Source organism: Chiloscyllium plagiosum, unplaced genomic scaffold (genome assembly GCF_037043375.1).
Source record: "Chiloscyllium plagiosum isolate Xiang-an unplaced genomic scaffold, Cpla_swu_hap1 HiC_scaffold_2, whole genome shotgun sequence".
In the NCBI taxonomy this organism is placed as follows: Eukaryota; Metazoa; Chordata; class Chondrichthyes; order Orectolobiformes; family Hemiscylliidae; genus Chiloscyllium; species Chiloscyllium plagiosum.
In genome coordinates, this window is record NW_028270140.1 from 24,761,145 (window position 1) to 24,777,246 (window position 16,102).

The window sequence follows — 16,102 nt, forward strand, 5'->3', positions numbered from 1 at the left end:
ACCACAGACCCACATTTGTTACAGTGTAGGAGGAGGCCATTCCACCTGTACCAACCCCTCAATAATTACATTGTTCCAATGGCCTCCCCCATATCCCTGCACATTGTTTCTTTCTGAACAATCATCCAATATCTCTTGAATGCCTCTGTTGAACCTCTCTCCACCATATTTCCAGGAAGTATATTCCATACCCTAACTACTCACTGTGCACAAAAGTTTTCTCGTACACCACCCTTATTCTTTTGCACACCACTTCAAATCTATGCCCTCTTTTTCTCTTGGTTTTAGGATTGAAGTTTCTCCCTAACTTGTCGACCCAGCCTACTCATGATTTTGAAAATCACTGTCAAACTACATCTCAGCCTTTTTTCTGAAGAGAAGAGTCCAACCTCTTTTAATCTATCCTTATATCAGAAGTTTCTCAGTCCTGGAACCATTCTTGTAAATTGCTTCTGCACTCTCTCCAATGCATTCCAATATTTCCTATAATATGACCCACACAACTGGACACAATACCCCAGCTGCAGTCTAATACATGAGCAATACAGGTTCACCTCCTTGTTCTTGGACTTTCTGTTCCTATGAATAAAGCTAAGCACACTGTTTTATTAATTGCTTTTTCCACCTACCCTATGACCTTCAATGATCTTTGTGATATATAAATCCAGTCCAAACAGTGAATTCAAAAAAGTGAGTCACAGAGATGTATAGCATGGAAACAGACCCTTCAGTCCAACTCATCCATGCTGACAAGATATCCTAAATTAATCTAGTCCCATTTGCCAGCACTTGGCCCATATCCCTTTAAACCTTTCCTATTCATATACCTATCCAGATGCCTTTTAGAGTCATAGAGATGTACAGCATGGAAACAGACCCTTCGATCAAACTCATCCTTGCTGACCAGAAATCCCAACCCAATCTAGTCTCACCTGCCAGCACCCGGCCCATATCCCTCCAAACCCTTCCTATTCATATACCCAGGAGAAAGTGAGGACTGCAGATGCTGGAGATCAGAGCTGAAAATGTGTTGCTGGAAAAGCACAGCAGGTCAGGCAGCATCCAAGGAGAGGATTCGCAGTAGGTTAAAATCTTCTAGGAGAAAGTAAGTTCATATACCCATCCAAATACCTTTTAAAAGTTGCAATTGTACCAGCCTCCACCACTTCCTCTGGCAGCTCATTCCATGACGTACGACCCTCTGTGTGAAAAAGTTGCCCCGTTGGTCTCTTTTATATCTTTCCCCTCTCACCCTAAACCTATGCCCTCTAGTTCTGGACTCCCCGACCCCAGGGAAAAGACTTTGTCCTTCATGATTTTGTAAACCCCTACAAGGTCACCCCTCAACCTCCGACACTCCAGGGAAAACTGCCCTAGCCTGTTCAGCCTCTCCCTGTAGCTCAAATCCTCCAACCCTGGCAACATCCTTGTAAATCTTTTCTAAACCCTTTCAAGTTTCACAACAGCTTTCCGATAGGAAGGAGACCAGAACTGCACGCAATATTCCAACAGTGGCCTAACCGATGTCCTGTACCGCCGCAACATGACCTTCCAACTCCTGTATTCAATATTCTGACCAATAAATGAAAGCATACCAAACACCTTCTTCACTTTCAAGGAGCTATGAACCTGCACTCCAAGGTCTCTTTGTTCAGCAGCACTCCCCAGGACCTTACCATTAAGTGTATAAGTCCTGCTCTGATTTGCCTTTCCAAAATGCAGCACCTCACAGTTAAATAAATTAAACTTCACCTGCCACCCTTCAGCCCATTGGCCCATCTGATCAAGATCCCGTTATACTCAGAGGTAACCTTCTTCACTGTCCACAACACCTCCAGTTTTGGTGTAATAACTGTACCTCCTTTGTTCAAATTATTAATAGTAAAAGTATAATGTAAAAAGTTGAGGAACCAGCACCGATCTTTGTGGCACTCCACTGGTCACAGGCCTCCAGTCTCCCTTCACCACCACCCTCTGTCTTCTACCTTTGAGCCAGTTCTGTATCCAAATGGCTAGTACTCCTTGTATTCCATGAGATCTAATCTTGCTAACCACCAGTCTCCATGGGGATCCCTGTCGAAGGCAGTCAGCACAAAGCTTTTTCCCTCCACATTATGCTGGTTCTTTAAACAATTTCCAGTGAAATATTTTGCTGATACTTGCATTACTCTTTGATTAAGCATATTAGCCCAGATATAAACAAAGTAGTGCTCGGAAAACCCAAGGAGTTAGTGTTAAAGAGGTTCTGCTAAATCTAAACAGCAGGATCTCATTATAATGATGATCTTCTGTTTTCCAATTACTTCCAGCCTGTTTGAAAGGCATGCAGACAGGGGAGAAAAGCCAGCAGCAGGAAACTGCATCCCCAATGGATTTGCAACAGAGTGGAAACTGGAATTTGGGACTGAGCAAACAGGGTGAGGAGGAGAGACACAGCAACCAAAATGGAAGTCTTGTTTTGTGATGATGATCGTGTTGGTGGTGATAAAGATGGTTATGATGGGGATAGGGTGGGGGTGACATTGCCTCTCATCCTGGTCCACAAGCAGTGCCAGAAAACAGAATTATCTGCTGAAGGTGACTTTGACTAAAACATCTTTGAATACATTGTACATAGGCAAAAGTGAGGACTGCAGAGGCTGGAAACCAGAGTTTAGATCAGAGTGGTGCTGGAAAAGCACAGGTCAGGCAGCATCCGAGGAGCAGGAAAATCGATGTTTCGGGCAAAAGCCCTCCAAAACATCGATATTCCTGTTCCTCGGATGCTACCTGACCTGCTGTCCTTTTCCAGCACCACTCTGATCTAAACATTGTGCATAGACCCTGTGCAGATTTTAACAAAGGTGAAAAATCATCAATTTGGAGAGTATTACCCTTTCTCATCTAAAAATGCTAAACAGGGAAACGGTATCACAACTGGATTATTTACAGTTGCTACAATTTAGAAAATAGACATTAAATAGGAAATTTTCTGTGGTCCGTAGAGATCTATGCTATATGGATGTACCATATCTACCTTAAATGACCTACGACATTTTGATTCAGCCTCTAATTTGGATTGTCAGCATGTAACATATTGAGTCCAAAACTTCAAAATCTCATTGTTTTAACATGGGAACCAGAAGGTGATCACTATGCAAGACTACAGCAACAAATACATGTAATGAGAGATTTACCAATCTTCATGAAAACAAAAACAAATGCTCTTTTCTCGAGTTACCATTCTAACTACAGCAAAACATTCTTTTCAACAGCCAGAAGAACTTCCTAAGTCAACAAGGCCATTTAAAAATAAATAAATAAAGTGGTTGCTTCCACAACAATCTAATCAACATTACCTGCTGTGGCCTACATGTGACTCCAGACCTACAGCAATGTGGTTGATTCTTAACTGACCACAACCCACAGATTAATTTTTAAAAATTGCTAGATGACATCAGAAAAATAACTCGAAGTAATTTCTGTGCTCGATGAAATTAGGTAAAGCCACCCTTGTGACGTTTGTGTGGGCAAAGGGGACAGTGTATGTTCAAGGTAAGCTAGTTAGTTACAAAACACAAAGAAAATAATCGCATGAAGTCCAAAAATGTGTAGGTCAGGTGAACTGGCCGTGCTAAATCGCCCATAGTGTTAGGTGCATTAGTCAGAGGGAAATGGGTCGAGGTGGGTTACTCTTCGGAGGGTCGGTGTGGACTTGTTGGGCCGAAGGGCTTGATTCCACACTGTAGGGAATCTAATCTAATCTAAAAATGTATTCATAGAAAAAGAAGTCAGCAATGTGAACAGATCATTGTAATTGTTGTAATTGCTACATTAGTTGGACTGCTTCGAAAACAACGCACTACCATCATTTTGGTATTTTCAGGAGGCCTTTTGATGCCTTTCACTTTTCAACAATTGAACTGATTCTAAAATTCTCCACTGAGACCAAAATACAAATTTTATTTAGCAAAGTGCCTGACAAATCTAAAAGCAGTCCAGCAGGATCAATAAAAAGTCAAAGATTTTATGACATTGAATACACACTTCACTGATGGACTTTATACTCCTCTGTAATCAAGTGCCAATGAAAAGTAAACAATTTATTCCGTTCTTTCTCTCCGGATTTCATTTATCATCCTGCTGTTTTGTAACCTTGCTGCTATCCAGATCTCAAGTTCCCATAGTGAAGTAGTAACATGAGTACAGACAGGCTGATCAGAAAAGAAATTAGATAAATTGCTGGTTGTGTCCTTCAAATGGGCTCACGGCCCTCAATTGCTTGGGACACCACAGTAGATTTTATTGTTACTACCGAGGCACAGATTTAGTTACTTTGTTTTTCTGGTGTTTTGCAGTATTCAGATCAATCAAACCAATAAAATATGCTAACTGTAGTTGAAACATAAGGACAAGCACTGCTATCCACACAGCAGACAGTGATTGTCTGCCAACCAATCATGCTTCAGGGCATCTGATGTGAGGAACTTTAATGGGGCTTAATCGTGGCAACGCTCAGCCAATCAGCTTTTGCATTCTCAAACACTGCGTGCGAAATATATGTTGCTATTGTCGACTGGAATTTAAGAGAAGGGAGGTTCATATCCCCTCAACAGTATGTTGCATCTCATTGATTCAGCTGCCAATTAACAAACTGATATTATCAGCGACTTGCAATTCTTCTGTTTTGGGATCAGCAAGGGTTTATCAGGTAAGTTCCATTCCTTGAATTACCTGCTCCAAAAAAAAATTGTTCAAACTGCCACCACAGCACATTTGCACCACAATGACAGCTCTATTAGATTAAGATTAAATGATGCTGGATTCATTGTCACATAAAATCACAGATTGCTTACAATAGAGAAGGAAGATGTTTTTCAATCCTGTAGCATTCCTACTTGGTATAATAACTCTATTCTTCTCCCCACAGCTTATGATATTCACCTATTTCCACTTAAATGTTTTGGGGATTCTATACCATTCACTGTTTCTGTTGGGACATTCCATATTCTATTAACCTTTGCATAAAAATATTCCTGCGCAATTCTCGATTTAATCTGATCATGATACTCTTAAACTGTATGGTTAATAATGCAGTAATCAGTGGCAAATATGAATAATTTTGAAATTTTTGATCACGCTTCCTCGACCTCCCTTGCTCTAATGGAAAGAACACCAACTGGCAAAAATCTCTGCTCAGCACTCAGTTATCCATGGTTTCATGCTGGTGAATCCCATCTACACTCCTTCCAGTCTTGAGATTTTCTTCAAATACAGGAAACATACACTGAGAATAATCTCATACACTTGTCTAGTTTGCGTTATGTTTTGGTTTTGCACTCTTCAAGTACACTTACAACACTCAGCCAATTGCAATTTCTTCCAAGCTTTATTAATGTGTCCTCCCACTTCTAACGATTTGCATATCTGAACTCTGGAGTCTCTCTGCTGCTCCAACCATTTTAAGGATTTGCCATGTAGCTATGATGGCCACTCTATTTGCTGAAAAATGTGTTGCTGGAAAAGCGCAGGTCAGGCAGCATCCCAGGAGCAGGAGAATCAACGTTTCTTCAGGGCTTATGCCCGAAACGTCGATTCTCCTGCTCCTGGGATGCTGCCATACCTGCTGCGCTTTTCCAGCAACACATTTTTCAGCTCTGATCTCCAGCATCTGCAGTCCTCACTCACTATTTATTTGTCCAAATTTCAACCAATATGCATTTTTCCGCATTAAATCTTATCTAACAAGTACCTAGTTTCCTCTGAAGTCAGTGTCAACTATCCTCATTATGCACCCAGATATGATACAAGTTATTATATATAGAAAACAATTCTTGAAAATGACCTGTAGTTAGGTACCTGCAGCATGCAAAATACTGCAACTGAGCAGTTTCTTATTTAATGAAGTGTAAGTAGCATGAGATCTCTCTCCAGGAATGCAAATAAAAGCAAAACCCATCAACCTCTAATCTAAATAAAGTATTGTATTAAGGGTCTTCTGCTTTAATCCCATTGGTATCAAAGGGACTCTTCAATCATGTCTGCATGTGCTGCCTTATTGTAAACTCTGTGATTCACCAGTTATACCACTTACTGTTTTTGTTCATCCATGTAATTATGCCCCAGTGAAGAGCTGCTGTGAATGCCCAAATATAGGGTACCAAAGTTTGTGAGAAGATTTGTAGCTCGGGTGCTCATTGTTGTGGTTCTGTTCGCCAAGCTGGGAATTTGTGTTGCAGACGTTTCGTCCCCCGTCTAGGTGACATCCTCAGTGATTGGGAGCCTCCTGTGAAACGCTTCTGTGATGTTTCCTCCGGCATTATTAGAACCAGAACAATAAGATACCAAATTCTACATTCAAAACATTAAGAGCATATGGCAAGGCTGACATGGTTTGGATGTTCAACTCTAGAAGGCTGGCTTTGCAAGTTACAAAAAAAACCTGCTTCGTCCTAGCAAACTTTAAGGAACAACTGGAGGGGCTTTAAACAATGGTTAAAGAGAAGCTCTCCCATTACATCACTTAGTTTATCGACTGACTAAATTATGCAACACAGGAGAAAAAGTTCCTGATTTGTATCTGGTTCACAGAGCAGTCCCTAGACAATCTGTAATCTTCCTCCGTGAGTGACAATCTGTGTGATGAAACATGATTTACCATTCTGACCTAGAAACTAGAACCAGAGAGCACAGACTCAAAATTAGGCGTAGCAGACTTAGGACTGAATTGAGGAGGAGCTTGTTCACCCAGTGATGTGAACTTGCAGAATTCCCTACTCAATAAAGTAGTTGAGGCTTTTTCATTGAAAGGTTTTTTCAAGCTAAGATAGACAATTATTTGAACAGTAAAGGAATTCAGGGTTATGGTGAGAGAGTGGGTAAGTGGAGCTAAGGCGATTAAGAAGATCAGTCATGATGTAATTGAATGGCGGAGCAGGCTCGAAGAGCCAGATGGCCTACTCCTGCTCCTAGTTCTTATGTTCTATACTCTTAGAAATGTATCACACTTCCTTCACTGTTACTTGGTCAAATTCCTGAAACTCCTACCATATCAGCTTTGCACCTACACCAAAGGGACTGCGATGATTCAAGAAGGAAGATCACCTTGAACTTTTCAAGGGCAACTAAGATTGACAATATGCTGGCCCAGTCAGGAAAGCACACATCTCCAGAATGAATGATAAAAAAATAACCACACCCCTTCCAGATATACATCATATTCCTCAAACAAATCAGCAACTGTAGCACTCCTAATCTCATTCTGTTGAGGCTAGCTAACTGAGCACAGACTGGAAGAGAACGCCTAACACTTTCTGGTCAGTAGACTTCAGCCAGTACTGCCTGCATCAAACACTTCTCACCTAAAGCCCTACTATTTTTTATTAGGCGATTATGCATAGTTGACGGTAGCAACGTGCAAACAATGATCTGTGGTCTAGAAGGGGTCCTTGAACACTGGCAACTATTGTGTAAAGTAGTGGTTCTGAAAAACTTAAATTGAGTTGTTCTGAACTCCATTCACACTGAAGATATCGCACAATCTTTGGGTAGAGTTTGAAGTTCTACACTAGCCTCATAGGGAGCACAGGTTTCCGATACAGCTCACAAGAGTCCTAGTAATTATGCCTAAATTGTCAGGCTACCATGGAGTAAACCACCGTGTTAACTAAAACAAATACCTCTACTGCTAAGACTCAATGTTCTGCCATCAATCACTGATCATTCGATATGCCCAAGATACAATAGAGACAAAGGAGGATTAGTAGCAGTGCACTATGTCAAACAACCCTTACCCTAAACAATAGCATATCTGAGGGAGCAGTTACTGTATGGTGCCAGCAGTGACAATCAGGGCAAACAGCACAACAATCTCACCCACAAAATTCAGATACTGGGATTCTATTTGTGTTTAACTTTGCTTTTTATGGTTTGCTCTATTTGAAATTCAAGGAATTGCACATTTGGATAGGATAATTCTTAACATAGCTCCATCCAAAGCCAGGATCATCTAACAAAACTAGATGCAGATTAATGGAGTGACGAACCTAAGTAACCAAATAAGTTGAAGCAATTGGCCATTCTTACTTTGTCAAATCACAGTCAACATGATTTTCTCTTTCACTTATAAATAACCACAACATAATTTTCTACTTCAGCTCCAAATTGTTATATTGTATTTTTAACTTAATAACTTACCAGTTACAGTGGCTGTACCAATGAGTATAGTCAGGAAACACTGGGTCCACATGGTCATTGTACAAAGTCCAGTAGTAAAAGTGTAGCAAGTGTTTTCAGGTGAGGCACAGGAACTGCTCCCACTGGACATTCCTCCGGTACCTTGGGCTTTGTATCAGCTGCCTGCAAGAGTGAAAGAACATAACTTAATTATTAAAAGAAAATGACAAGACTAAATTGAATCAAATTGAAGCGAAATTTTATAAAAGTAAAAATAGTAGTTGTTGCATAGATGTCATGTGAAAAATGCCAAAAAAGCCTCTCATTTCTACTTCTTTGTTTGACTGTCCAAAAGTAGGAATCATTATTATAAGGAACTGCATGTCATATCTTTAACACATGAGCTCATATGCTTCTCCAATCTCTACAGAGGTGGATTGTGAACAGTGGCTACAAATTGTTAAGCTGCTTGATCTCACAGTTAGTAAGTACAAGTTACTTCTCATTCCTCCAACTCTCCTCAAAAAAAAGAAACAAATATATAAATGTGAGTTGTCCACTTCTTGAACTGATTTATAGCATGAACATTATTTCTAATTAATCTGCAACATCAAAAACTAGTTGCCTACAAACTCTTTGCTGCATCGGAGACATTCTCTCATTCAAAAATTATTCTGATAGGTTTCTGAAAACATTCTTGTCATTTTTGTTAGCTTAGATCCGAGAAAGACTACCTGTTGACACTAATCCCTTGCAGGCATTGACCAATCGTCCTGTCAAACAAAGCCCTTTCTCACAGGAGGCTATTTCTTAGCTGACCACTCATGCTGTGTTCAACATATAACTTGTTGGAACCCAAGACGAAAAAAAACTTTCAAGCTTCTTGATCTTTCTGCTGTCATTTGGTGATTTTATTTCTCAAAAAAAAACAAAACTAACCAAAGAAGGTTAAAATTCCCCAATCTTGATATTGATCCATTCCTCGGTGTTAAAGGAAGTCTGTGACTCATTCACAACCATAACTTTGCTAAAACCACACATGGTGCAACTCCTCCGATGTTTCCAAATCGGCCCCATAGATTTAAAATGGAACAAATTCAGAACATCAGGAACTAACCCTGAAATATTTATGAACTGGTCTGAAAACTAAATGTGGGTAACACAAAAATCTTTCAATTATGTAATTCAATTATAATTAAATTCAAAACATTTCAAGGAACAACATTTTGATCAGGTCAAGAATTTGATCATAAGTAGGTAACAGTCTAGCTCTGTCAATATGTCTCACTATTCTCAGCAAAGGATAGCACTTCAACCAATTAGATGTTGTGATCTGGTCCAGAAGGTATAATAAATTGTAATTATCCTAATGACATAAAAACCTATTACTAATTCATTGTGATAATGTCAAAATACTGTCACTACAACATTATATTACCAAAGGACTTATAAAGGGTCAAAGAAACAGATTAAAAATAACTAATTTGTCGGGTTATATGGAAAACAGCTGGAGTGAAGGCCTAATTTATATAGTTCTAGCAAAGTGCCAACACAGGCTCTTCAACGTGGGATACTAATTGGCTTCCTTCTCTTGTATTAAAGGTTCTACAATGCTTCAACTCTCTCCTTGACTCAAAATAAATAAGCTGGCCTTGCATCTCTAACAAACCAATTCCTGAGTAAAAACAATATTGCAAGTCGTTCAACACTAAACCTTCCATATATCACTCTGCTAGCAGCCTGGCCAATATGAGCAAATTAAAAGTTACAATTGACCCACAGAGGCTGTATTTCTAAGCCACAATATAAATCACATCAATTTATGTCAAGGCTTTTTTGAACATTGACCTTTCAGGCTACATTGCTACCATCAGCAGCGTCACTGCAATCCACTCAGACCAGAAGCTATTTTCTGTGGGATAGAGTTAAACAAAGAGAAAACACCTTTCTTAGTGTTTTGTAAATCATAAACCTCAATAATAGAGTTTCTTTTTGCCTTTTGTTGAGAGTCAGTTGCTTGAAGTTTTGCTTTCGGAGTTCCATCACACGCAAAACATTTAGAACTATTTAAGGAACATCGTAAATGTTCACACAAAAAAAAGCAATAATTTTGTTTTGCAGATTTAGCCAATTAATTCAAAGATGCGAATTCAATTGCATTTAAAACAACCTTCCCCACTGCTCATGTGATCACTGCCACTCTATCCAAAAGTGGCCTCCCTGACTATGCAGCACTCCGCCCAACTTCCCCAAGATATGGTAATAGAGGTCAGGAAACTAAGATCTGGAATTTCCTGGAACTACACTATCAATAACGTACACCATGAATTAGGTTATTACATTCTTCCAATCAAACCTCAAGTCAAAATTTCATGGTCAAATATTTTGGTAATGCCTCAATAATCGTAACGACAAAAATCAGGAATCTTGGAAGCAGCGGAGCCAATGGCAGGTCCCGTCTGCATCAATGACCAAGTGGGTCAGATCAGTACTGACAAGATGTGAAATACAAATATATTCACCATATCAAACCTGACAAATTAGAAAAGCAAAATTGGCTTCGATCACTCACTTTGCTACAGTATTGAGAATTAAAGGCCATTTTTTAAAAATTGTTTTTATACAACATATTACTGTAACAAAACCTCACAAGGTGCTCGACATGAAATAAAGTATAAAGGCTGATGTCCAAAAGCTGAGAGGAACAGGTGGATTTCAAGGGTGTGTTATAAAAGGAATACATGTTCAGGACGTTCAAAGAGGGATTTCCAGGGCTTGGGACTCTGCCCATTCCCTCAAATGCCCCCAACGTGGAACAATTAAAATCAGGTTTGCTTAAGAGGTTAAAATGAAAGGAATGGCAATATCCCAGCAGATAGTGAGGCTGGTGAGAGAGAGAGAGAGAGAGAGAGAGAGAGAGAGAGAGAAAAAGATATGAGGGCGCAGTCAGATTTGAAAGCAGGGATAAATCAAGCTGTTGTTTGACCAGGGACCAACACACTGAGCACAGGCACTGTAATAGTCAAGTCTAAAACAATGTCATGCAACATGTTTACCGCTCACCACGTGCAGAACCAGCACCATGTGGCAGATCAGTCACTGCTCTGGTGGAAAAAACATTCTTCATAATTGTGGTGATCTATTCAGTTTAGCAATCCATAGCAACATTTAAAGTGGAAAATCCTGCAGGGGAAAAAATCTTCAAGATTAAAGGAAATGTGGCCTCATTGTATTAAGGTATATGGTAAAGAGGCCACCATTTCAGGAAAACAAAAATTCTGTTGTTACTCCTCAACAAGATGCTATGTGATTATTGGGTGATGCTGCTAAAATTATCTTTTGATAGTTGTCAGAGTGCACTGCATTACTTTTCAGCTTTAGTGCTGTGGATAGTGGTGAATATAATGACCTGATCATCAAGCATCAAAATCCTATTGAACAACTCTAGTGTCAAAGTAAAAGTGGAAGGAATAAGGGTTTCAGCAAAAGTTGACCCAAGATAGAGGTGAAGTTAAATGAAATTATGGAAGTGGAAATACACATACAAATATGCAGACATTTTGAAATTAATACAGACATCAGGACAGTGAGCAGTGTGGTTTACTCTCAGTTTACAGGAAGAAGAATGAAATTCGTAGCAAAAGAATGGGAGCTTGGAACAAGGACTGAAAACAGCCTTCCCAACACCTGATTGGCAGACGTTTTTGCTCATTTCACACTGGATATTGGAGAAACAGTTTAATGATTTAGAAACAATGATGGAGTTGGGAAAGGAGAAGCAATAGCAGGTATCATCAGTGCACATATGAAATCTAACATTGCTTTTGGATGACATTGTTCAGGTTCAGCTTATCAATGAGAATTATGAGGACACAGAGGGTAGTCCCTTGAGAGACATCATAGAGAATGGTGTGGGAAGAGTAAGACTAGCCATTTTAAGCAATATTGTGTCTTCCATTGAATAGATGACAATAAGACCAGGTAGAAGTAGTGCCACCAGTTACAGATTTAATTTATTTTTCTATTTATTTTCAATGGGATTTATAATTCAACTAGCTTGGAAGTCTCAAGAGTAAACAAACCCTCAAGGTCAACAATGGCCTGTCCAGACACTTTGTTGCCTAAAACCATGCACAGAATAAAAAGGGCACTTTTTATTTTATTTAGATTCCCTACAGTGTGGAAACAGCCCCTTCGGCCCAACAAGTCCACACCGACCCTCCAAAGAGCAACCCACCCAGACCCACTCCCCTACATTCACCCCTGACTAGTGCAACTAACTCTACGGGCAATTTAGCAAGGCCAATTCACCTAACCTGCACAGCTTTGGACTGTGGGAGGAAACCGGAGCACTCAGAGGAAACCCAAGCAGACATACTTAAGAATCAGAATTCAACCATTTGAATGAATACAAATTCAAAATTAAATAAAATATGAGCAAAGATTTAGTTTTACTTTCTTAAATTTTAAATGTGTGATTACACTCACAAAGCAAAATTTATTCCATGATTTTGCATTTTCCTCGAATTCTATTTCATCATAATGTCAAAATTTATTTTAATTACATATGCATACATATGCCCCAGTCCGTAGAAATGAAGATCCACACTTACTTTGGTTCTTCTGGACAGAAAAATCATGCAAGAGCCAAGTGATCGCAACAACAAAAAAATTAACAAAAGTCCAATATTGTGGTGAATGCCATCAACTGGACTGTGGACTGTTGAGCTATAACCAGAACTTTTTAAGAAGTGTCTAAGGGATGAAATACACTTAAGAAATATAGAATAATATACATTGTGGTCGTACCCAATTGCACGACAATTTCCTGAGTGTTTTGGAAGCCTGGAACATGAACACCATCATAGATGCACCTCAGTCTCTAGCAACTTATGTATTCAAGTTACTGGAGTAGGTTTTAAACTCTCTCATTTCTAAGTAACAGATGGGAGTTCTACCACTCAGCCAAGGTTAATATCTCCACAGTACAGTGTACAGAGAACTTTAAACAAACCAAAAGTTCTATAACACTACCAGATGCACTCAGGCAATTCACTGAGGCAAATGCAATCCAACCTCAAAATGCCTACATCCAGCATTTGGTCCTAGATCCATGTTCTACTTTCAAATGCCAACCAGTTCTGGGATAATGACTGCACACACTCACCACAGTATTCCAGACTTGTCCATAATCCTAATCAATCATACAGGGAAGGAAGGAAGAGGGGAAACCAAGTCTTTAATGGGGCTATATGACTATTTGTATTGCTTCAAAAAGTGGAGACGCTTCTACTAATACACTACTACGATAGGGCAAAGTCAATATGGTTTTATAATAGAGAAATATAATTTGGAAAATTTATTGGAAATTCTCTGAACTTGCACTTAATTGGGTTGATAAAAAGCAATCAGTAAATGTACTAATACTTGGATCTCTAAATGGCATTTAACATGGCTTCACAACATGTTAAATATGCAAGAAAAGAGTTTATGGAGTTGGATTAACATAATGAAAGAATTAATTAGTGGACAAGCATCAAAGAGTGTGAATAAATGGGCAACTTCAAGTTAGCAGGCTGTAATTAGTCGAGCATTGCAGGAATGATTGCTGGGGCCTCCTCATCGATTTACAATAGAGGAAAAGGTAATGTTGCAAGAGACCTACCAAACCCTAGGCTGCTCTCTCATTAGAGAGAGGTGACTGGTGGTGGTTTACCCTGAGGGTCACTTTGCCTCAGGTAAGGGGAGAGGTTGAGAAGGAGAGGTTACCTCAGCCTGTACAGGAATCGAATGCATGCTGTTGACATCATTCTGCATTGTAAACTAGCCAACTGAGCTTACCAAGCTCTTTTAAAAAAAAATTCATGACACTGGGCATCACTGGCTGGCCGGTATTTATTGCCCAACACTATTGCCCTTGAGAAGGTGGTGCTGAGCTGTCTTCTTGAGCCATTGTAGTCAATGTGCTGGAGGTAGGCCCACAAGGCCATTAGGGAGGGAATTTACAACATATACTGATTCCTGAAATGAACAGGCAGAGAGTAATGTATCCAAGCTTGCTGAGAAAGCTAGGTGAGAATATAAGCTGTGAGAAGGACACAGACTGCACAGAGATACAAACAGAAAGTGACCATGTGACAAGGTGGTTGATAGAATGCTGATAGAATATAATATGGGCAAGAGGGAGGTTATTCACTTTAGTCTTTAGAATAAAAAACTGAAGCTATTGTTTTAAAGGCATGATACTTATTGCATTAGAGCTGGTACAGAGAAGATTAACTAGATGAGCTCCTAGAATGTGTGGGATTCTGCCCCTCACTGACAGGAAATACAAATCAATCTGATTGGCTAGTATCTCCAACATTCGCAGAAACATTAGAGTTCCATAGTGAGCTCTGACTGGACTGTAGGCATGCCCATAAGGGAGGTCCAAAGTGAAGCAAGTCAGTAGCAATGAGGATACATTCCTTTTGCAACTCAGGGAGAGGTCATGAGGGGTAGGGGGTGTGTTTTAAAGAACATGCTGGTGAAGGTGCTATTTTCTCAGTGATTTTGACTTGGTGGCAAGAGAAACCCTCCAAAGATAGAAACCTCTTCCTTCCCATTATTTCAATCACCATTTAAAAACAATTCAGACACCCATTCCCAGCAAACCACACACACAAAATATACAACTGACAGTGAATTATCAGGAGAAAGTGAGGTCTGCAGATGCTGGAGATCAGAGCTGGAAATGTGTTGCTGGAAAAGCGCAGCAGGTCAGGCAGCATCCAGGGAACAGGAGAATCGACGTTTCGGGCATAAGCCCTTCTTCAGTGAATTATCAGGATCAACTGAGCTTTTAACATGCTTAACTGCTCCTCAATTCTGTATTTATTTATGGCGGGTGGGCTGGAGATTTTGGCATCAGGTTATTTTCATTCTCCTCTTGAATGGGTCCAAAGGCACTTGGCCCTGGGTTAAGAGATGAGCACCAGGAAGGCATGGGGAAGACGATCTGAGATCACCCCCTCTGCCCTTGCAGCTAACCTCCTCCCTCAGACTTCCACACAATGCCACGCAATGGCTCCCCCATCCATCTGCAAAAAATGGAACAGGGGTGGCATTTTGTGTCTGTTGCATGGCACTTCCATTGCCTACTGCTGGATGACTATCAATGCTAATGTAATGAGGCCCTTCTGTGAGCATTTGAGGGACTCAACTAGCCATCCATTCCCATCACGGAACATAATCAGGGCAGGGATAGAAAAGCAGAGGAATCCTCAGGAACCCCACACCTCCTGATAAATAATCACTTCAACCAACATCCATGTCCTCCCCATATCCCCCTTCCCCCCACCCCATCCCAACCCCAACACCACCAAACACTAATGAGGTATAAACTGTATCCCAAGTAATCAGAAATTATGCTAAGACTCTATAATACAATGGACAGATTTCACTCCAAATACCACATCGTTTCATCACTAAGATTCAAAACATGCATTTATACATTGGATAGGGTGCAAGAACATCAAAGTAAATATATCTTAAGTGTACAATGACCAACTATGAGACAAGAATAGAGCTGTTAAAACACTGCAGACAAAGTGAACGTTGAGGTAGGATCCAAAACAAAATAAGTCATAATCTTAAAACATGCAAGTAACTGAGGCTGGAAAGCAGATTTAAATGGTTGAAAAAGTGTTTAAAGAAGCAGATTTTGGAAAAAAGGAAAACCATTTACTCAAAGAATGATCAACTTCTGAAGTACTCTTTCAGAAAAAGGCTCCAGAGTTGGAAACAGCAGGAGGTTCAAAATACAGCTGTGATGGTAGTCAAGAGGTGTTAAACACCAGATGAGCAAGTAAGAACAAATCAACAAAGCAGATTTGTTGACGGAATTTACCATTCACCTTTACCTCATGTTTTAACCAAGCTCTTTCAGTACCAAGTCAGATCCTGGTGT

At 39.9% G+C, this 16,102-nt stretch overlaps 1 protein-coding gene across 17 annotated transcripts in view; it reads right to left on the bottom strand.

Moving 5' to 3' along the window:
* Positions 1 to 16,102, bottom strand: part of LOC122563699 (adhesion G protein-coupled receptor L3) — a 681,177-nt gene that overhangs the window by 446,841 nt on the left and 218,234 nt on the right. For all 17 annotated transcript variants that reach the window (XM_087995292.1, XM_087995289.1, XM_043717974.2 and 14 more), the window contains one exon: positions 8,176 to 8,337. In XM_087995292.1, coding sequence (XP_087851418.1) covers positions 8,176 to 8,305 — 130 coding nt within the window. In that variant the 5' untranslated portion in view covers positions 8,306 to 8,337. The remainder of the gene's footprint in view (positions 1 to 8,175; positions 8,338 to 16,102) is intronic.